This window comes from Aquarana catesbeiana, linkage group LG10 (assembly GCF_042186555.1).
Source record: "Aquarana catesbeiana isolate 2022-GZ linkage group LG10, ASM4218655v1, whole genome shotgun sequence".
Taxonomy (NCBI): Eukaryota; Metazoa; Chordata; class Amphibia; order Anura; family Ranidae; genus Aquarana; species Aquarana catesbeiana.
The window spans coordinates 27,360,724-27,380,749 of NC_133333.1; the positions used below are offsets into that span (position 1 = coordinate 27,360,724).

At 38.8% G+C, this 20,026-nt stretch overlaps 1 protein-coding gene across 2 annotated transcripts in view; it reads right to left on the reverse strand.

The window, feature by feature from the left end:
* Positions 1-20,026, reverse strand: part of LOC141110486 (sialic acid-binding Ig-like lectin 13) — an 83,789-nt gene that overhangs the window by 40,117 nt on the left and 23,646 nt on the right. For both annotated transcript variants that reach the window (XM_073601852.1, XM_073601851.1), the window contains exons 7-9: positions 19,062-19,361; positions 6,748-6,850; positions 2,616-2,706 (exon numbers count right to left, since the gene is read on the reverse strand). In XM_073601852.1, the coding sequence (XP_073457953.1) occupies positions 2,616-2,706; positions 6,748-6,850; positions 19,062-19,361 (494 nt within the window). The remainder of the gene's footprint in view (positions 1-2,615; positions 2,707-6,747; positions 6,851-19,061; positions 19,362-20,026) is intronic.

Genomic DNA, 20,026 nt, shown 5'->3' on the forward strand with positions numbered 1-20,026 from the left:
ATGTGCACTGCTGAAAAATGTGTTTGTTTTCATTTATTCATTTTTATTTATTTTTTGTTTTTTTTTTCAGGTCATTCGTTATGATCCAATTAGAAAATTAGTAAATTCCAAAATTCGAAAATCCGAAAATAAGAATGAAAATTCAAAATAACTAACCAACAAACTAATAACTAACTAATAAATTATAGGTGTTGGAATTTCCTTTCAAATTTGGCTGTTAGTAAACGTTACCAATATGAATTTATCCAAAGGTACAAATTATCTGAAATAACGAATGCCACATCTAAACAAATGGAATGGAACAAATGAATAATAAATAATAACAATAATAAAAAGTTTTTATTATTATTATTGTTTTTTATCATTAATAATTTGTTACGTTCCATTCGTTTAGATACGGCATTCGTTATTTCCGATAATTGGTAACTTTGGATAAATTTGTATTCATTACATTTACTAACAGACAAATTAGAAAGGAAATTCCAATACCTATAATTTAACCACTTCAGCCCCGGAAGATTTTACCCCCTTCCTGAGCAGAGCACTTTTTACAATTTGGCACTGCGTCGCTTTAACTGACAATTGCGCGGTCATTCAACGCTGTACTCAAACAAAATTTGTGTCCTTTTATTCACACAAATAGAGCTTTCTTTTGGTGGTTTGATCACCTCTGCATTTTTTATTTTTTGCGCTATAAACCAAAAAAAAGCGACGATTTTGAAAAAAAAAACAATATTTTTTACTTTTTGCTATAATAAATGTCCCCCAATTTAAAAAAAATAACAAATTTCTTCATCAGTTTAGGCCAATATACATTTTTCTACATATTTTTGGTAAAAAAATCGCAATAAGCGTATATTGATTGGTTTGCGCAAAATAGCACCTGCAAACTATGGGAAAGCTTTATGGCATTTTTATTATTATTTTTTTTTTACTAGTAATGGTGGTGATCTGCAATTTTTAGAGGTATTGCGATGGCTAGATCAGAGACTTTTGACACTTTTTTGGGACCATTGGCATTCATACAGCGATCAGTGCTATAAAAATGCACTGATTACTGTGTAAATGTCACTGGCAGGGAAGGGGTTGACACTAGGGGGCGATGAAGGGGTTAATTGTGTGTTCCCTCAGTGTGTTCTAACTGTATGGGGATGGGATTGACTAGGAGAGGAGACATATCGTTTTTCCTACTTAGTAGGAACAAACAATATGGCTCCTCTCCTCTGACAGCACAGGGATTTGTGTGTTTACACACAAATCATCGTGCTGGCACTTGTGCAAGCGATCATGCGTGGCCAGCGGCAATCGTGCCCGCCGACGATGGGCAGTGGGCGCATGCGCCCATTGGTGGCCGAAAAAGGGTAGGACGTGTCGTACTCGTACGGGATTTCACCAAGGAGAGCTGCATGACATGGTCAGGAACCGGTTAATAGTTACTAGTAGTTAAGTTATTATTAGTTAGATATTATTTCAGATTTTCGGGTTTTTGGATTTTCGAATTCTGAATTTCCGAATTTACAGATTTTCGAATATTCTAATTTATGAATATTGGGAAAAATGAGTTAAACGGGTTTTCGTTAATTCTGATATATGTGTCCAATCACAGCCGGTCACATGTAAACACGAATATGCTGGTAATCAGCGCTCCTCGCCTCACACTGACAGAGTGTGTGGCGAGGTGAGCCGATCAGTGGCATCTCCTCGCAGGGGACATCTGCACATGTAATCAGGGCACTGATCATCAGTGTCCTGATTACAAATATAGGGCCACCAATCAGTACCCAGCAGTGCCAGCAATCAGTGCCCTCCAGTGCCCACAAGTGCCACCAATCAGTGCCCTCCAGTGCCCACAAGTGCCACCAATCAGTGCCCATTAGTGATGCCAGTCAGTGCTGGCTATCAGTGCCACCTATCAGTGCTGCCCATCAATGCCCATCACTGCTGCCCATCAGTGCCACCTATCAGTGCCCACCAGTGCCACCTATCAGTGCCCATCAGTGCCACCTATCAGTGCCGCCTATCAGTGCTCATCAGTGCCACATATCAGTGCCACCTATCAGTGCCCATAAGTGCAGCATATTAGTGCCTCCTCATCAGTGCCACCTAATCAGTTCCCATAAGTGCCGCCTCATCAGTGCCCATAAGTGCCACCTCATCAGTGCCCATCAGTGCAGCCTATCAGTGCCCATCAGTGCCGCCTCATCAGCACATATCAGTAAAGGCGAAAAATTACTTATTTCAAAAATTTACTGACAGAAACGAAGAAAAAAGTTTTTTTTTTTCTACATTTTCGGTCTTTTTTATTTAACATTTAATGAATTCGGAAAGAAACAAATTGCACGTGTCTAGCAATGGCTGGCATTGCTGTCTGAACACATACAAACGTGTGTGTCATGCATTTTGGGTATGCATTTTTGGGAATATGCTAAAATATTTTATATTTTTTTGCCAATAATTTATCCAAGAACAATGTACCGATTCAAAGAACTAACTACAATATTACTTTATTGATATATTTCATTAATTACCTGCATTTCACATCTTATTTCCTAGAGTTTGTAAAAGTAAAACAGCACCCAGAAATATAACAGAAAACATTTGCGTGGATAACTTACATTAGAAAACATTTCTGAATTGCCATAGATAGGATCCGTAACACTGACATGGGTCTGCCTTGAATTCACCGTATAATTTGTTATCTTCCTTCTAAAAATGTAAAAAAAAAAAAAAAAAAAAGAAGGATCGACATTGTCTGATTAATATACAAAGACAACAGGTGGAAGTCAAATTTTCAAAGTTCACTAGCCCAAGGATCCAATAACACATAACCTTTTAATTATCTGAATACCTCGGGTATTGTTCCACGCATTATCATTTTTCAATGCGCATATTAAATAAGTCCAGAAAATGTGCGTATTCAAAAAAATAGTGAAGAGAAAAAAGTAGTAGGTCTGCAACACTGAACCCATAGCAACCAATAGGAATTTACCTTGCACTGTGTAGAACTAAACTCTCTCAGTCATTATTAATTTAATCTTTATGCCGCTAGCATTAGTAAATAGATAGGAAGACATGGTACATTTACTTGTTTTATTTATTTATTTATTTTTACATTTCTTCAGTTGCTTCCTGGTTTTATGACCTAGGCCAGTGATGGCGAACCTTGGCACCCCAGATGTTTTGGAACTACATTTCCCATGATGCTCATGCACTCTGCAGAGTAGTTGAGCATCATGGGAAATGTAGTTCCAAAACATCTGGGGTGCCAAGGTTCACTATCACTGGCCTAGGATAAAATGATGTCTTACATCTCAGGAGTCTTCATGGGAGGAGGGGAGGAGAGGCTTTCTCAGCTAAGCGCACACTTCTGTCTGCATACATGAGCTAAGGGCTAATGAATTCAAGGAAGTAAATGCTACATTAACCATCTGCCCTTACTCAAGATGGCTTTGGCTAGAAATGCTAGGAGGCAGTGGTGGCCTGTCCATAATGGGCACAGGGGCGCCCCCCCCAATACATACGCCCAGGGTTGATTTACTAAAGGCAACTAGACTGTTTTACAAGTGCTTTGCTCCAGAGCTAATTAGATTTCCCTTTTCTTGCTTCTTTTACAAATTTTACATTTTGCATTGCCCATCACTGTACTGGAAACAGTAATCATCACTGTACTGGAGACAGTAATCATCACTGTACCGGAGACAGCGGTCAATACTGTACTGGAGACAGTGGTCATCACTGTACTGGAGACAGTGGTCATCACTGTACTGGAGACAGTGGTCATCACTGTACTGGAGACAGTAATCATCACTGTACTGGAGACAGTGGTCATCACTGTACTGGAGACAGTGGTCACGAGGACCAATTAAAAGGTTGAATTACCCTGGAAGACACATGGAAAGTAAACCCTTTGTTGCTCTATTTAAAAGGATAAAATAAAAGTTTTTGCTTTAAATACACTTTAATAGAAGAAATTTTAGAGGGGGCTAATGAACATTGTTTCTTGCACTTTGGACTTCTTGTAGACTATACTGTAGTTACTGTATACACAGACATACAGCGGCGGATTTACTAAAGGCAAATAGACTGTGCACTCTGCAAGAGCAGTTGCTCCAGAGCTTAGTAAATGAGCAGAAGCTCTGCTGACTTCCATCATCCAATCATGTGCAAGCCAAAAATGCTATTTTTTTTCCCTTGCATGTGATTGGATATTCTTTTCAAAGTGAAGTTTTCTTCATTTACTAAGTCCTGGAGCAATTGTACTTGTGGATTGCAGTCTATTTGCCTTTAGTAAATCAAACCCAATGAGAATTTTTTTTCCCAGAATCTGTTGGGATGTCCAGTGTGGAAACCCAGTCTTAGTCCGTAGGGTTCAATATTGAGTTGGCCCACCCTCTGCAGCTATAACAGCTTCAACTCTTCTAGGAAGGCTGTCCACAAGGTTTAGGAGTGTGTCTATGGGAATGTTTGACCATTCTTCCAGAAGGGCAATTGTGAGGTCAGGCACTGATGTTGGATAAGAAAGCCTGGCTCATAGTCTCCACTTTAATTTATCCCAAAGGTGTTCTGTTGGGTTGAGGTCCTGCATCCCAAACTCGCTCATCCATTTCTTTATGGACCTTGCTTTGTGCACTGGTGCGCAGTCATGTTGGAACAGGAAGGGGACATCCCCAAACTGTTCCCACAAAGTTGGGAGCATGAAATTGTCCAAAATGTCTTGGTATGCTGATGCCTAAAGAGTTCCCTTCACTGTAACTAAGGGGCCAAGCCAAACCCCTGAAAAACAACCCCCACACCATAATCCCCCCTCCACCTAATGATTTGGACCCATGTACAAAGCAAGGTTCATAAAGACATGGATGTGTGAGTTTGGGGTGGAGAAACTTGGCTAACCTGCACAGAGTCCTGACCTGAACCCAATAGAACACCTTTGGAATGAATTAAAGCGGAGATTGTGAGCCAGGCCTTCTCTCCAACATTAGTGCCTGACCTCACATATGCGCTTCTGGAAGAATGGTCAAACATTCCCATAGACACACTCCTAAACCTTGTGGACAGCCTTCCCAGAAGAGTTGAAGCTGCAAAGGGTGGGCCAACTCAATATTGAACCCTACGGACTAAGACTGGGATGCCATTAAAGTTCATGTGCATGTAAAGGCAGATGTCCCAATACCTTTGGTAATATAGTGTATATTCCTGCAGTCTTTGGGCTGGGCACAAGACTTTATGAACCCTCTTGTCCCAGCATTGGGAGGTCCTGAATGCTGCAGAGAATGGCACCATGTAGTGACATAAGTGCTGTTCTCTCATTAAATCTCCTGTAAAACTGGGAAGACGTAATTACGCACCCCTAAGGGGCAGGTCCATAGCACTTCTAGGCTCACCTGTAGACAGCTTGGCTCTAGGTGGAAGCACAGTGAGCAGTAGGCATGTGCAATTAATTTCGTTCCGAATTAGTTTTTTAACGAATTTCGACAAATTAGTTAATTCGTAAATATCCGAATTAACGAAAACCCGTTTAATGAATTTTTATGAATATTCGTAAATTCAAAAAATTTGTAAATTCGTACATTCATACATTCGTACATTCGTACATTAGTAAATTAGTGAATTTGTAAATTTGGAAATCTGAAATAATAATTAACTAATAATAACTTAACTACTATTACTAGTAACTATAAAATTATAGGTATTGTAGTTTACTTTCAAATTTGGCTGTTAGTGAACGTAACACATACAAATTTATCCGAAGGTTACGAATGATCCGAAATAACGAATGCCGTATCCAAACGAATGGAACGTAATGAATTAATAATAATATATAACAATAATAATAATAATAATAAAAACATTTTATTATTATTATTATTATTTATTATTAATTTGTTCCGTTCCATTTGTTTAGATACAGCATTCGTTATTTCGAATAATGCGTAACTTCGGATAAATTTTTCTTTGTTACGTTCACTGACAGCCAAATTTGAAAGGAAACTACAGTACCTATAATTTTATAGTTAGTTACTATTTCAGATTTTCGAATTTTCGGGTTTTTGAATTTTCAAATTTCAAATTCACGAATGTAAGAATTCACGAATGTACGAATGAACGAATGTACAAAATTACGAATGTACGAATTTACGAATGAATGAATTTATGAATGTACGAATGTACGAATTGCGTTCATAAGGAATGACCTGAAAAACTAAAAAAAAAAAAAACGAATGAAACGAAAATGAACACATTTTTTGGCTGTGCACATGTCTAGTGAGCAGCACTGGAGATATGATGAGTACTGAGCTGTTTTTTTTTTTTTGTTGTTTTCTTTTTAACTCCTGCAGGAAAATACATTATTTTTATTTTGACTCAAGTGGGGAATGAAATAGACAAAAAATGGTGAAACATTGTGGGAAGATATATTTAATTGTGTCAGCATACATGTGCACTTAGGAAAAGACTTACCACATTATTTTACGCAGCCAACAATATTTTATAGAAATTGACACAGACATAAATGAGGTACAGACGTTAACTAGCTAAATCTCTCCTATGAAAACATCTCAGGTACCCGCTCAGGTATGAAAAATGAACATTCTTTATTACAGGATATTTGTAAACCTCCTAAAGTTCACGTGTTTCAATGAACTACCTGTTAATTCATGCTGTATTAATGTCATAATGTGAGATATGTTTCTTGTATATTTCATTATGCTTAATAAGTGTATGGAAAAAAAAAAGAAAGAAAAGACTTACTTTCTGTAGAAAAATATTAATAAAATTCCAATCACTATCAATACAGCAATCACACATCCACCATATATTGCAGAAGCTGGAAATGCTTTAGATGCTGACTGAGCTGAGAAAGAAAAAAAAGTAATTACAATCATAAAATAATTTAAAGTGTAATGAAAGGCAAAACTTTTTTTTAGTTTTGGATAGAGTGGAGAAGGATTAGAACACCTGTCAGGTTTTATTGCTGTCTGTGCCCCCCCCAGCCCCCCCCGTTGAGGGAGATTCACCCTCTCTATTTGTCCAGTTTACCATTATCACCAATTAGAAAGTGAAAAAAAATACCAAATTTTGGGTTGTCCCTAGAACAGTAATAAAGGGGAAATCTTCCTAAGGGGACACTGGTTCTGGTGACAACTTGGGATTCCTGCACTTTGGAGAGAATTCCTCTCACTTCCTGTTTTGGCTGTTAGACTAGAAGTAAAGTGAAATCTCCCCCAATGTGACACAGAAGGAAAAAAAACAGATGTTAAGACCCCCCCATTATTCTATTCAAATTTAAAAAAAAAAAAGTTTTGCCTTTGGTTCCACTTTCACTCAAATGGTCAATATTAGTAGACAACAAATAGACCAGAGTAAAACCAGGCTGTCAGGCAAATATTGATTATATTAGGTATTGACCTGCTTAAAGCCCAAAGACAAAGATACTTTGAGAAATGGAAATGGGGGCAGGAGGCGGAGCCTAGCGGAGCAGACATGCATTGTTAGAGCTCCACACCGCTGAGGAGAGAAGAGAAGGACAAAGCGGAGCCTGCAGGCTCAAAAGGTATCCATTTGAACCTTTTTGCCCCAGGGAACAAACTGTGAAAGTTTGGGCAGGAAATATGGTACTGGGAGGAAACCGTGGCAGAAATAAAAATCACCTCACAAAGAGCTCACAGGCACTCACTGCAGCTGAAGCAGCTCCAGTCACCTCACAAGATACAGCATCAGGGCGCTCTCACAGACAGAAAATGTCACAGCAAGACTCTCCATTTGAGTCAGATACAGAACAAATCCTCTCACAAACTTCTCCACAAGCCTCCTCAGTATCCCCAGTAATATTATTACAATTTGAAAAGATGCTTCATAAGGCTTTAAAACAAACCTCAGACCAAATAACAAAAAGCCTAACCAAAGAAATAAGAGAGCTGGGAAACCGCACCACAGCCTTAGAAATAAAAATGGATGAAATTGAAATTACAACCCAAGAAAATATAACAGAATTGGAACAATTAAAAAAAGAGAATTTAATACTTCAAACTAAGCTCGAAGATTACGAAAATAGAGCCAGACGTTCAAACTTGCGCATAAGGGGAATACCTGAAACTGTGACAGACCTGCAATCTACTATTACTGCTCTATTACAAGAACTAAAGCCAGATATCCCTATTGAACGTTTAGAACTGGACAGAGTACACAGAGCCCTCACAGCCAAAAAGATGGACCCCCACGTGATATAATCACAAAATGTCATTATTACAGAACGAAAGAACAAATACTAATTGCTGCAAGAGAAAAAAAGGAACTTAATTTTCAAGGACACAATTATCAAATTTTTGCTGACCTATCCCAACTTACTATTACTAAAAGACGATCCATGAAACCCCAACTAATGGAACTGCAACGCCACAACATTATGTATCAGTGGGGTTTCCCCTTTTCAGTCAGATTTAACTACCAAAGTACAATTTACAGAAGCAGATCAGCAGATGAACTACAACAAACCCTTTTAAAATTAAATCTGACAGAACCCACAAGCAGCAACACTCCCACACGCAGAAGAATGGCATCATCTTCACCTTCAGGCAGCACCCAGAAAATTTCAGAACAAAATGGGAATCATCATTCTCACAAAAGAGGCCGTTATGCCACATCATCCATGGACCAAGAAGATTCAATGGACTGACATCCTAATTCCTGATATCTCTTCATTTATTATACTAAGAGATGGTTCTCTATAAAAAACCTATATTTATAACTGAATGTAACTGCATTCTGATAGTCACACACTGTGTGGGATCATGTTACATTCCAGTTATATTTCTTATTACTTCTGATTCATATAGCCTTAGAATATATAAGTGAAATAAGGAAATTCTTGTTCAGTTATATATTATCAGGTAATAACAATAGATTTATTACTTTTTAGGACAAATATGTTCAATAATCCAGAAGTAATGGAAGCTTTTTCTTTCTTTTCTTAAAACAAATATATTATTACCTAACTAGTTCCTAGAATTATGTTTTTGTTTATTCTAATCTGAAGCAATACAACCTCAATTTTATGAGTTAACATATCTAAACAGTTACATATGAATAAAATATGTAATTGTTTACTCTAAAAGGGTTAAAATCCCAAAATAATTCAAACTATCTTCATCAATACCAAAGTTATTAACAGTACCTTTCTAACTGAATTATTTAGCCTAGGGCAAGACTAACCATATACAACCACCCTGGAATAAATAATTTCAACAAAAACTATATTCTGCACTCCAATTAATGAAACATCATTTTGATGTCTTTTGACATAGCACTTCTCTCCTGTAAGCGGAAGATCCGTGTACCCCATTAGCCCTCCTCATTCTCCCAACCATATTATGTGGGAGTGTGACGAAGAGAGAGAGATATTTATTCTCTTTCACGGGTAAATTGTGATTACTTGCAAAAAATAATTTATACAATGTATCATCTAATCTTATATGTTTTTTGTTTACTCTTTACTCCAGAATTCACTGGTTTCTTTTCTATCTATTCATCTCTTCAGTCCACACAGGTTGATCTGCGCAGTCAGCTCTGCATAACAAAAAGTAAGTCAAAACTATTTGATCTGTTGCCATGGCACCACTGAATATACTTTCCCTGAATGTTCAGGGAATAAATGTCCCTCAAAAAAGGACCAAAGCCTTCCGTACTTTCCATAACAAGAAGGCTCACATAGTATGCCTCCAAGAAACACACTTCACCAAAGATTCTACTCCAAAATATATGTCTCCTTTTTATCAACAAATTTACACGGCTTCTGCCTGTACCAAGCAAAGGGGAACTCTAATTGCATTTCACCGATCCACACCATTTACCTTATCATCAGAAATTAAAGACCCAGAAGGTAGATACCTGATACTCATGGGTTATATAATGGATACAGCAATCACGGTGATTTCCTACTACGCTCCTAACAAACAACCTACACCATTCCTCTCACATATATTACAAGTGATTAATACACACAAAATAGGAACAGTGATAATGTGTGGGGATTCGAACCAGGTCCTCCTCCCATTTCTAGATAAATCACCTTTTACACCATCCAAAATAACCTCTAGATTACCTTTTTCTCAACTTCTTTCCAAATACAATCTGGTAGATTCATGGAGAGAAAGTAACCCAATGAAAAAGAAATTCACTTATTTCTCGCACCCTCATCAAACCTTCACCAGAATAGATCATATTTTTCTAACAATAGGAATGATACCAGAAATTATTGCATCAGATATAATTCCGATTCCGTGGTCTGACCATAATGCAGTATACACTACTATAGCCTCAGCCATACCAAAAGTGCATGACCCAACGTGGTACTTACCAGACATAATGCTCAAACACCCACTACATCAGATGGCCATTGAACAAGCTTTAAAGGAATACATATCAATTAATAATACAACAGACATCTCCCCAATAACACTGTGGGAAGCTCATAAGCCTGTCTTGCGTGGTACAATACAAAGACAAATGGCACTATTTAAACGGGAACGCAAAAATCTAGCAAAAAAACTAGAACTCAATTTTAATGCAGCCTACATATCATTTCAAGATAATCCATCTCAGAGTACAAAATCTCATCTGGAAAAATCTAGATTGGAATACGATCTATTTCTCACTGAGTCAGTTGATAAATCCCTCAAACGCTCCAAACACAATTTCTACATGAATACAAACAAACCAGGTACATATTTGGCTCGGGCATTAAATTCAACTAACAAATCTTTCAAACCAATACGTTTGAAATTATCAAAAAATGTTTACACTTGTAATCCAGTTAAAATAGTCCATAAATTTCACTCACATCTCGCAACTTTATACAAGACAAACAATGAATTTAATCCTACAGAGGCTGAATCCTTCTTCTCAAAAATAACCTTACCTGAGTTATCTCAGAATCAAAAAAGCAGTTTGGATGAGCCTATAACTATAGATGAAGTTGCTAACACCATAAAAGACCTAAAACTTAACAAAAGACCAGGCCCAGACGGCTACTCGGCTTTATACTATAAAACATTCTCAGAAATACTCTCTCCCATTCTCACTGAAACTTTTAACAAACTTCTAGATGGACATTCTTTTCGGCAAGAAACACTAATGGCAATTGTTTGTATGATCCCAAAACCCCTTTCTGATGATACTTCCTGTGTGAATTATCGGCCTATCTCTCTGTTAAACCTCGATATTAAATTATTAGCAAAAATAATAGCAAAACGCCTCAATAGCATTATAGGAAAATTAATACATAGAGATCAAGTAGGCTTCATGCCAAATAGACAGGCAGGCGATAATATACGCAGGGCAGTGTTATTGGCACATATTGCTAAAAAACAGAAAATCCCTTTATGTTTTCTATCTCTCGATATTAAGAGGGCATTTGACACAGTATCCTGGCAATATATGCAATATTCATTACAAAAATGGGGTTTTGGACCCCACTTTTTAACATGGATCAAAGCATTATATAATAAACCCAAAGCCTATATAAAATATGCTGGATACAAATCTGAAGCCTTTAATATCGAAAGAGGTACCCGACAGGGTTGCCCATTATCTCCCTTATTATTTGCCCTTATACTCGAACCCATGGCCCAATACATCAGAACTAGGGATGAGCTTCGTGTTCGAGTCGAACCCATGTTCGACTCGAACATCGGCTGTTCGCCCGTTCGCCGAATTCCGAACTTTATGGGCCGTTCGCGCTAAATTCGTGTGGCGCGTCACGGCCCATAATTCACTGCGGCATCGCAGTGCATTGCTGGCTGATGATTGGCCAAGCATGCACTATGACCCGCATGCTTGGCCAATCACAGTGCCGTCAGTAGAGAGAGCTGTAATTGGCCAAAGCCAGGGTGGCTTTGGCCAATTATGGCTCAGGGGATTTAGTACACACCCCACACTATATAAGGCCGCCTGCATGGCGGCCCTGTGTAGTGTGTGTTCCGGTGTGCTGAGAGATAGAGAGAGAGAGAGAGACAGTGTCATTTGATTTGAGTTAGATAGATTAGGCAGAACAGTCAGTCAGTTAGCTGCACTTACAGTGTATTGTGTATATATATGCATCCCAGGTGTTGCATATATATATATATACACTGTATTCAGTTTAGCTAGATCCGTTCCTGTTATCTTCTATCTAGACTATTTACATTTAATGCAGTGCGTCCTGCTCACAGTGTTCAGCTAGATCCGTTCCTGCTATTTACATTTAGTGCAGTGCGTCCTGCTCACAGTGTTCAGCTAGATCCGTTCCTGCTATTTACATTTAGTGCAGTGCGTCCTGCTCACAGTGTTCAGCTAGATCCGTTCCTGCAATTTACATTTAGTGCAGTGCGTCCTGCTCACAGTGTTCAGCTAGATCCGTTCCTGTTATTTACATTTAGTGCAGTGCGTCCTGCTCACAGTGTTCAGCTAGATCCGTTCCTGCTATTTACATTTAGTGCAGTGCGTCCTGCTCACAGTGTTCAGCTAGATCCGTTCCTGCTATTTACATTTAGTGCAGTGCGTCCTGCTCACAGTGTTCAGCTAGATCCGTTCCTGTTATCTTCTAGACTATTTACATTTAGTGCAGTGCGTCCTGCTCACAGTGTTCAGCTAGATCCGTTCCTGTTATCTTCCTACTGACAGGCAGGCTTGTCTGGTTACAGTATATAAAGCTACCTGAAGAAAATTACAGGTGTTCTATTTGATCCTATTAGTACCACGGTCAGGCAGCTAGACTATTTACATTTAGTACAGTGCGTCCTGCTCACAGTGTTCAGCTAGATCTGTTCCTGCAATTTACATTTAGTGCAGTGCGTCCTGCTCACAGTGTTCAGCTAGATCCGTTCCTGCTATTTACATTTAGTGCAGTGCGTCCTGCTCACAGTGTTCAGCTAGATCCGTTCCTGTTATTTACATTTAGTGCAGTGCGTCCTGCTCACAGTGTTCAGCTAGATCCGTTCCTGTTATTTACATTTAGTGCAGTGCGTCCTGCTCACAGTGTTCAGCTAGATCCGTTCCTGCTATTTACATTTAGTGCAGTGCGTCCTGCTCACAGTGTTCAGCTAGATCCGTTCCTGCTATTTACATTTAGTGCAGTGCGTCCTGCTCACAGTGTTCAGCTAGATCCGTTCCTGCTATTTACATTTAGTGCAGTGCGTCCTGCTCACAGTGTTCAGCTAGATCCGTTCCTGTTATTTACATTTAGTGCAGTGCGTCCTGCTCACAGTGTTCAGCTAGATCCGTTCCTGCTATTTACATTTAGTGCAGTGCGTCCTGCTCACAGTGTTCAGCTAGATCCGTTCCTGCTATTTACATTTAGTGCAGTGCGTCCTGCTCACAGTGTTCAGCTAGAGCCGTTCCTGCTATTTACATTTAGTGCAGTGCGTCCTGCTCACAGTGTTCAGCTAGATCCGTTCCTGCTATTTACATTTAGTGCAGTGCGTCCTGCTCACAGTGTTCAGCTAGATCCGTTCCTGTTATCTTCTAGACTATTTACATTTAGTGCAGTGCGTCCTGCTCACTGTGTTCAGCTAGATCCGTTCCTGCTATTTACATTTAGTGCAGTGCGTCCTGCTCACAGTGTTCAGCTAGAGCCGTTCCTGCTATTTACATTTAGTGCAGTGCATCCTGCTCACAGTGTTCAGCTAGATCCGTTCCTGTTATCTTCTAGACTATTTACATTTAGTGCAGTGCGTCCTGCTCACAGTGTTCAGCTAGATCCGTTCCTGTTATCTTCCTACTGACAGGCAGGCTTGTCTGGTTACAGTATATAAAGCTACCTGAAGAAAATTACAGGTGTTCTATTTGATCCTATTAGTACCACAGTCAGGCAGCTAGACTATTTACATTTAGTACAGTGCGTCCTGCTCACAGTGTTCAGCTAGATCCGTTCCTGTTATCTTCCTACTGACAGGCAGGCTTGTCTGGTTACAGTATATAAAGCTACCTGAAGAAAATTACAGGTGTTCTATCCCAGCTTAGTGCAGCTACAGGCCATTAGTATGTCTGGAAGGCCAAGAAGGAGAGGCAGACAGTCACAAGCCAATAAGAGAGGGCAAGCAGGCTCTGTGTCTAGTGCTGGTCGTGGAGACGGTGCATCCTCATCAGCACGTGGCCATGGGACACGCTTGGCCTTTTTTTTGGCAGCTGGCCGTGTTGAGCCGCAACATGCGGAAGACTTGGTCGAGTGGATGACCAAGCCGTCCTCATCCTCCTCATCCTCTCTCACCCATGCCCAGGGTGCTTTGTCTGGCAAAGCAGCGGCCTCTTCCCTCAGCTCAATGTCATCAGTGACTCCTTCGTTAAAAATTTTCAAAATTACAAAGAGATTCTACTTAACAACAAACCTACAGTCCCTGTCTTGTTTGCACCGCCTGTATACTGCTGTTCAGAGTATATAGGGCCTGGTGGCCCCACACCTTTCCTTATTTTAATTTGGGTGCGGGGTTCCCCTTAATATCCATACAAGACCCAAAGGGCCTGGTAATGGACTGGGGGGTACCCATGCCGTTTGTCTCACTGATTTTCATCCATATTGCCATGACCCGACATGACATTAAACCCGCAAGCAGTTTTAAATGAGATTTTTTCCTTTAAAAATGACATTTGGTGCAGGGACTGTTCTAAACATGGGAAACACGCGTCACTTTACAGGCATACTATAGACACCCCCCAGGTACGATATTTAAAGGAATATTTCACTTTTTTTTTTTACTTTAAGCATCATTAAAATCACTGCTCCCGAAAAAACGGCCGTTTTTAAAAGTTTTTTTTGCATTGATACATGTCCCCTGGGGTAGGACCCGGGTCCCCAAACCCTTTTTAGGACAATACCATGCAAATTAGCCTTTAAAATGAGCACTTTTGATTTCGAACGTTCGAGTCCCATAGACGTCAATGGGGTTCTAACGTTCGTGCGAACTTTCGGTCCGTTCGCGGATTCTGGTGCGAACCGAACCGGGGGGTGTTCGGCTCATCCCTAATCAGAACAAACCAAACTATAACTGGCATTGAAGTAGGAGGTATTACACACAAATTATGTATATTTGCAGACGATATATTACTTTTTCTATCATCACCACAGGTCTCTGGTCCTAACTTAATACCAGCTCTTGATGGATTTGCAGCCCTATCCGGCCTTATGATTAATCCTAAGAAATGCCTAGTGCTTAATATTTCACTCACAAACATGGAATTGATCCCGGCTAGGGCTGCACTCCCATTCACATGGGCAGAAAAATCAATCCCATATCTTGGAATTCATTTAACAGCATCTCATTCTGACTTATTCTCAACCAATTATCCTCCTGTATTAAGACAGATCACAAATCTAATAAAACAATGGTCGCAACTTTCTTTATCCTGGATAGGGAAGATTAATGCAATCAAAATGACTATTCTACCCAAATTGCTTTATCTATTCAGAGTCCTCCCTATTCCAATTCCTTCTTATTTTTTGAGAATAGTACAAAAAAGAGCAACTTCGTTTATATGGGGCTCTTCTAAACCACGTATACCAATACACACACTACATCTTCCCAAAAATAAAGGAGGCCTGGGATACCCTAATTTTACTAACTACTACAGAGCAGCACATTTGGCGAGTCTGTCCAAATACCATGCAAAACAGGAAATCCCATTATGGGTATTTATAGAGGCTTCAGAAAATGACCCTCTATTAATATCAAATTTATTATGGCTTGATCCTAAAGACCGCTTTAAAATTCATAATCCCATAACCAAACACTTCTTATCTCTCTGGGATAAACTAAAAACCAAATATCAGTTACAATCTCCACACAATCCTCTCCTTTCTTTTATCAGAAATCCGGCCTTTTATCCGGCATGGATCTACCCAAATTCTTTTAAAGCTTGGACAACATCAGGCATTCAGACACTAAATGACTTCATAGCATCTAAATCATTCCTTTCATTCCCATCACTTAGAGAAAAATATGATCTACCAAACTCTGAGATATTTAGATATCTCCAAATCAAAAATTTCTATACACCATTCCTAAAGGGGGATACACCATTATCCCAATTATCCATTTTTGAATCAATCTGTACAAAAGATCCATTTGCTAAAGGTACAATTTCATCACTTTATAATCAATTATATGGAGTAGCAAATCTTAATAGACCCTCTTACGTTCAGAGGTGGGAGGAGGACCTGGGACGAACTTTAGAAGACATGGACTGGTCTAACATATGGCTCACATCTAAGTCATCTTCACCCAACATCTTAGCACTGGAGACAAATTATAAAGTCCTAACTCGCTGGTACCTTGTACCCGCTAGAGTGGCAAAATATTCACCTAATACCTCAGCTCTTTGTTTTCGAGGATGCCCAGAAATAGGCACATATTTACACATATGGTGGACGTGCCCAGTAATCCAAACCTTCTGGAAGGAAGTCTTCGTGATTGCATCTAAAATATTTAAAAAAAATAATACAACCAGATCCATATTTAACTTTACTTAATCTAAAACCGGAATGGTTAACACTCTCTCAATTCAAACTTATGATCCAACTAATAACGGCTGCAAAACAAACAGTGGCCAAGGCATGGAAATCTCCTACATTGGTACTAGCAGAAACAATTCACAGAATGAATAATACAACGTCCCATGCTAAGATGGTAGCCATCGATCAAAATCAAATTCCAAAATTTGAAAAACTTTGGCATCCTTGGATAAAACAACAGTTCCTGTCAAACTTCAATGACTCTGTCCTGTTGCCATGGTAACAGATTAAATGACTTACAGAGACACCCATTCTAAGGCTTCAAAGAGAACTAAAAAGAATAATAAACTGACGAGCGGGACAACCTTGTGGACCATACCTCTACCTTTCAACCCTTTTTCTTCTTTCTCTTTCCTTTTCTCCACCTTACGATTAAAGCTCATTATCAGAATTTATTTGACCTATATACACTCTACTTGTAAACAATATGTATAGTAGGTATAAATCATTTAAATACCTACAAAAGTAACTAAGGAAATGATATATATTTTTAATTTAGGTTTACGTGAACCCAATGTTTAATATTTGAAATTTCATGATATTTACCTATATAAACCCTACTGTAAAACAATGAGCTTACTTTATAGATCCTTTTTGACAAGGAGAAATGGAAATGGGAGTTAATTGACGTACTTATTCACCATAACCTGTTTTTTTTATTAAAGAAAAAAAACAGTATGTAGTTTAGTAACTATAAATGCTCCAGCTCGGGTTTTAGTGTATAAGCACGGACCCCCAAATTGGTGGTCAATTGGTGGTCAATTGAACAGAATCCACTTCTTGTTGTACCGCAGCTTTTTTTTTTACTCAAGAAGAATATTAACTGAGAAACATCAGAACAAAACTTTCTAGAGTACATACAGTTTATATTGGTAGATGTTACATTTTGGCATCAATCTTATGCCCCGTACACACGATAGGAATTTCCGCCAACAAAACCGGAGATTTTTGTTCGAAGGATCTTGCTAAAACTTGTCTTGCATACACACGGTCACACAAATGTTGGCCAACAATTACGAACGTGGGAACGCGGTGACGTACAAGACATACGATGAGCCGAGAAAAAGGAAGTTCAATAGCCAGTGCGACTCCTTCTGCTTGATTCCGAGCATACGTGATCTTTTGTGCATCGGACTACACACGATTGGAAATTCTGACAACAAAGTTTTGTTGGCAGAAAATTTGAGGACCTGCTAGCCAACATTTGTTAGCGGAAAGTCTGACAGCAAATGTTTGATGGAGCATACACACGGTCGGACTTTCTGCCAACAAGCTCACATGCAACATTTGTTGTCAGAAAATCCGATCGTGTGTATAGGGCATAAGAGTCAGCAATTAGATACAAAATGCTTCCAAAGACAGGCACATAAAATGCTCAATGTACAGGATTTCACTGGGTTAGAATGTTACATCTATTTGACCTACTAAGAGCTCAACAAGCAATATGCCCACTTATCAGAGGGGGCACTTTATAGATGTTAACAATCTCATATATCATATCAATATTCTATGCAACACCAGATTTGAGAGTGCCAGCCCGGGTGTACTCAGCCGTCCTCCCCGCGCTTTTTCAAATTTGGGTGGAAATACTGATATATAAGGCGCTCGTAACCGTATAGTTAATCCTTGTAAAACAGTAATGCCACGTACACACGGTCAGAATTTCTGACAACAAAATGTGAGCTTGTTGTCGGAAATTCCGACCGTGTGTAGGCTCCATCGGACATTTTTTGTCAGAATTTCCGTCAAAAAAAATTTGAGAGCTGGTTCTCAAATTTTCCGACAACAAAATCCGTTGTCATAAATTCGGACGCACAAAATTCCACACATGCTCGGAATCAAGCAGAAAAGCCACACAGGCTATTGAACTTAATTTTTTTCGGCTCGTCGTATGTGTTGTACGTCACTGCGCTCTTGACGTTCGGCATTTCCGACAACATTTGTGCAACCGTGTGTATGCAGGACAAGTTTGAGCCAACATCCATCAGAAATAAATCCAGGATTTTGTTGTCGGAATGTCTGATCGTCTGTACTTGGCATTAATGTTCCTCCAAAAATGCGAAATTGGTTCGAAAAAAAATGTGTGAGAACCTGCTATGTATTCGTGTACTTAAAGAAGAAATAGTCCTGCTTACAAGGGATGAACTTTGGGTTCAGACCAAATTCTGCCTGTTTGGAAGTTCAGATTTATTCCAAACTTTCTTGATGTTCGACAAGAATTGCCCTAATGAATGTCCAACGATGCATTGTAAATAAGAACATCACTGGACAAGTCTTGCACCTGACCAGAGGTGTTTTTTGGCCAAAGTCCCAGTCCACACACTATAAAAGGTTGCTCTCCTGTTAGCCCTTTGTCAGGAGGTTAAGCGAATGATAGTTGAGTCCAATTTACAAGGTGAGTTGTGTTCTATTCAAACAGTCCTGTCTTGACATTTTCATTTCCCTTTCTTGTGGTTGGGTATTCACACGGAACAATATTCTTTTAGTTAAATAACCTTTTTATGTAAGTTTTTCAGATCCTTACCTGTTTCATTGAATAGCTCCAGAAGAAGCTCTCCATGAATGTTGGAAGCCACACACTGTATATTCTGACTCTCTTCTGTGTTGATTGGAAGGGTTAGTGTGCTGTTGGTACTTGAATTAGATCTCTCAGTGAAAATACTAACTTTGCCGTTCATGTGGTTTGATACATTAATGGACCTCCCATTGATTTTCCATTTCAGAGTTGGTTCAGGAACTGACTGAATTACACACGTACATACAAGGTGATTTCCAGCAACTTTCCAACAACTGGAATTTCTTCCATTGACAATTTTAGGACTATCTACAAAATGGTGAAATTTGAAAAAAGATCAATATACAATTGAAACACGTACGCATTAAGTGTGTTATGTCTCAAAAAGTTTATGAGTCTGTATAAAGTGCTAAAATATGATATATAAAAAAATATATTAAAACGTTGTGTATTGTGTAAAGTTCATATAATATAGTTCATTCTCCAGTGCATCGAAAAGATACAATACAGGTGCTCCAAATGGTGCTCAGTGTTCCCTCTTCCAACAGAAACTCACTCACCAATAGACATGTGCAATTCGTTTCGTTCCAAATTCGTCTTTTAACTAATTTAGACAATTCAGAAATATCCAAATTAACGAAAACCCGTTTAACAAATTTTTCTCAATACATTTGTAAATTCAAATGTTCGTAAATTCGCAAATTCCTAAATTTGAATATTTGAATATTCGAAAACTCGTAAATTCTAAAATTCAAAATTCAAAAATCTGAAAATTCCGAAATTCAGAAATTCGAAAATCCTGAAAATAAGAATGAAAATTCAAAAGAACGAAAATCTGAAAATTAGAACAAAAATCCAAAAATTAGAAGACCTGAAAATTCGAAGATCTGAAATGATAACTAACTAATAATAACTTAACCATTACTATTAAATTATAGGTATTGGAATTTCCTTTCAAATTTGGCTGTTAGTGA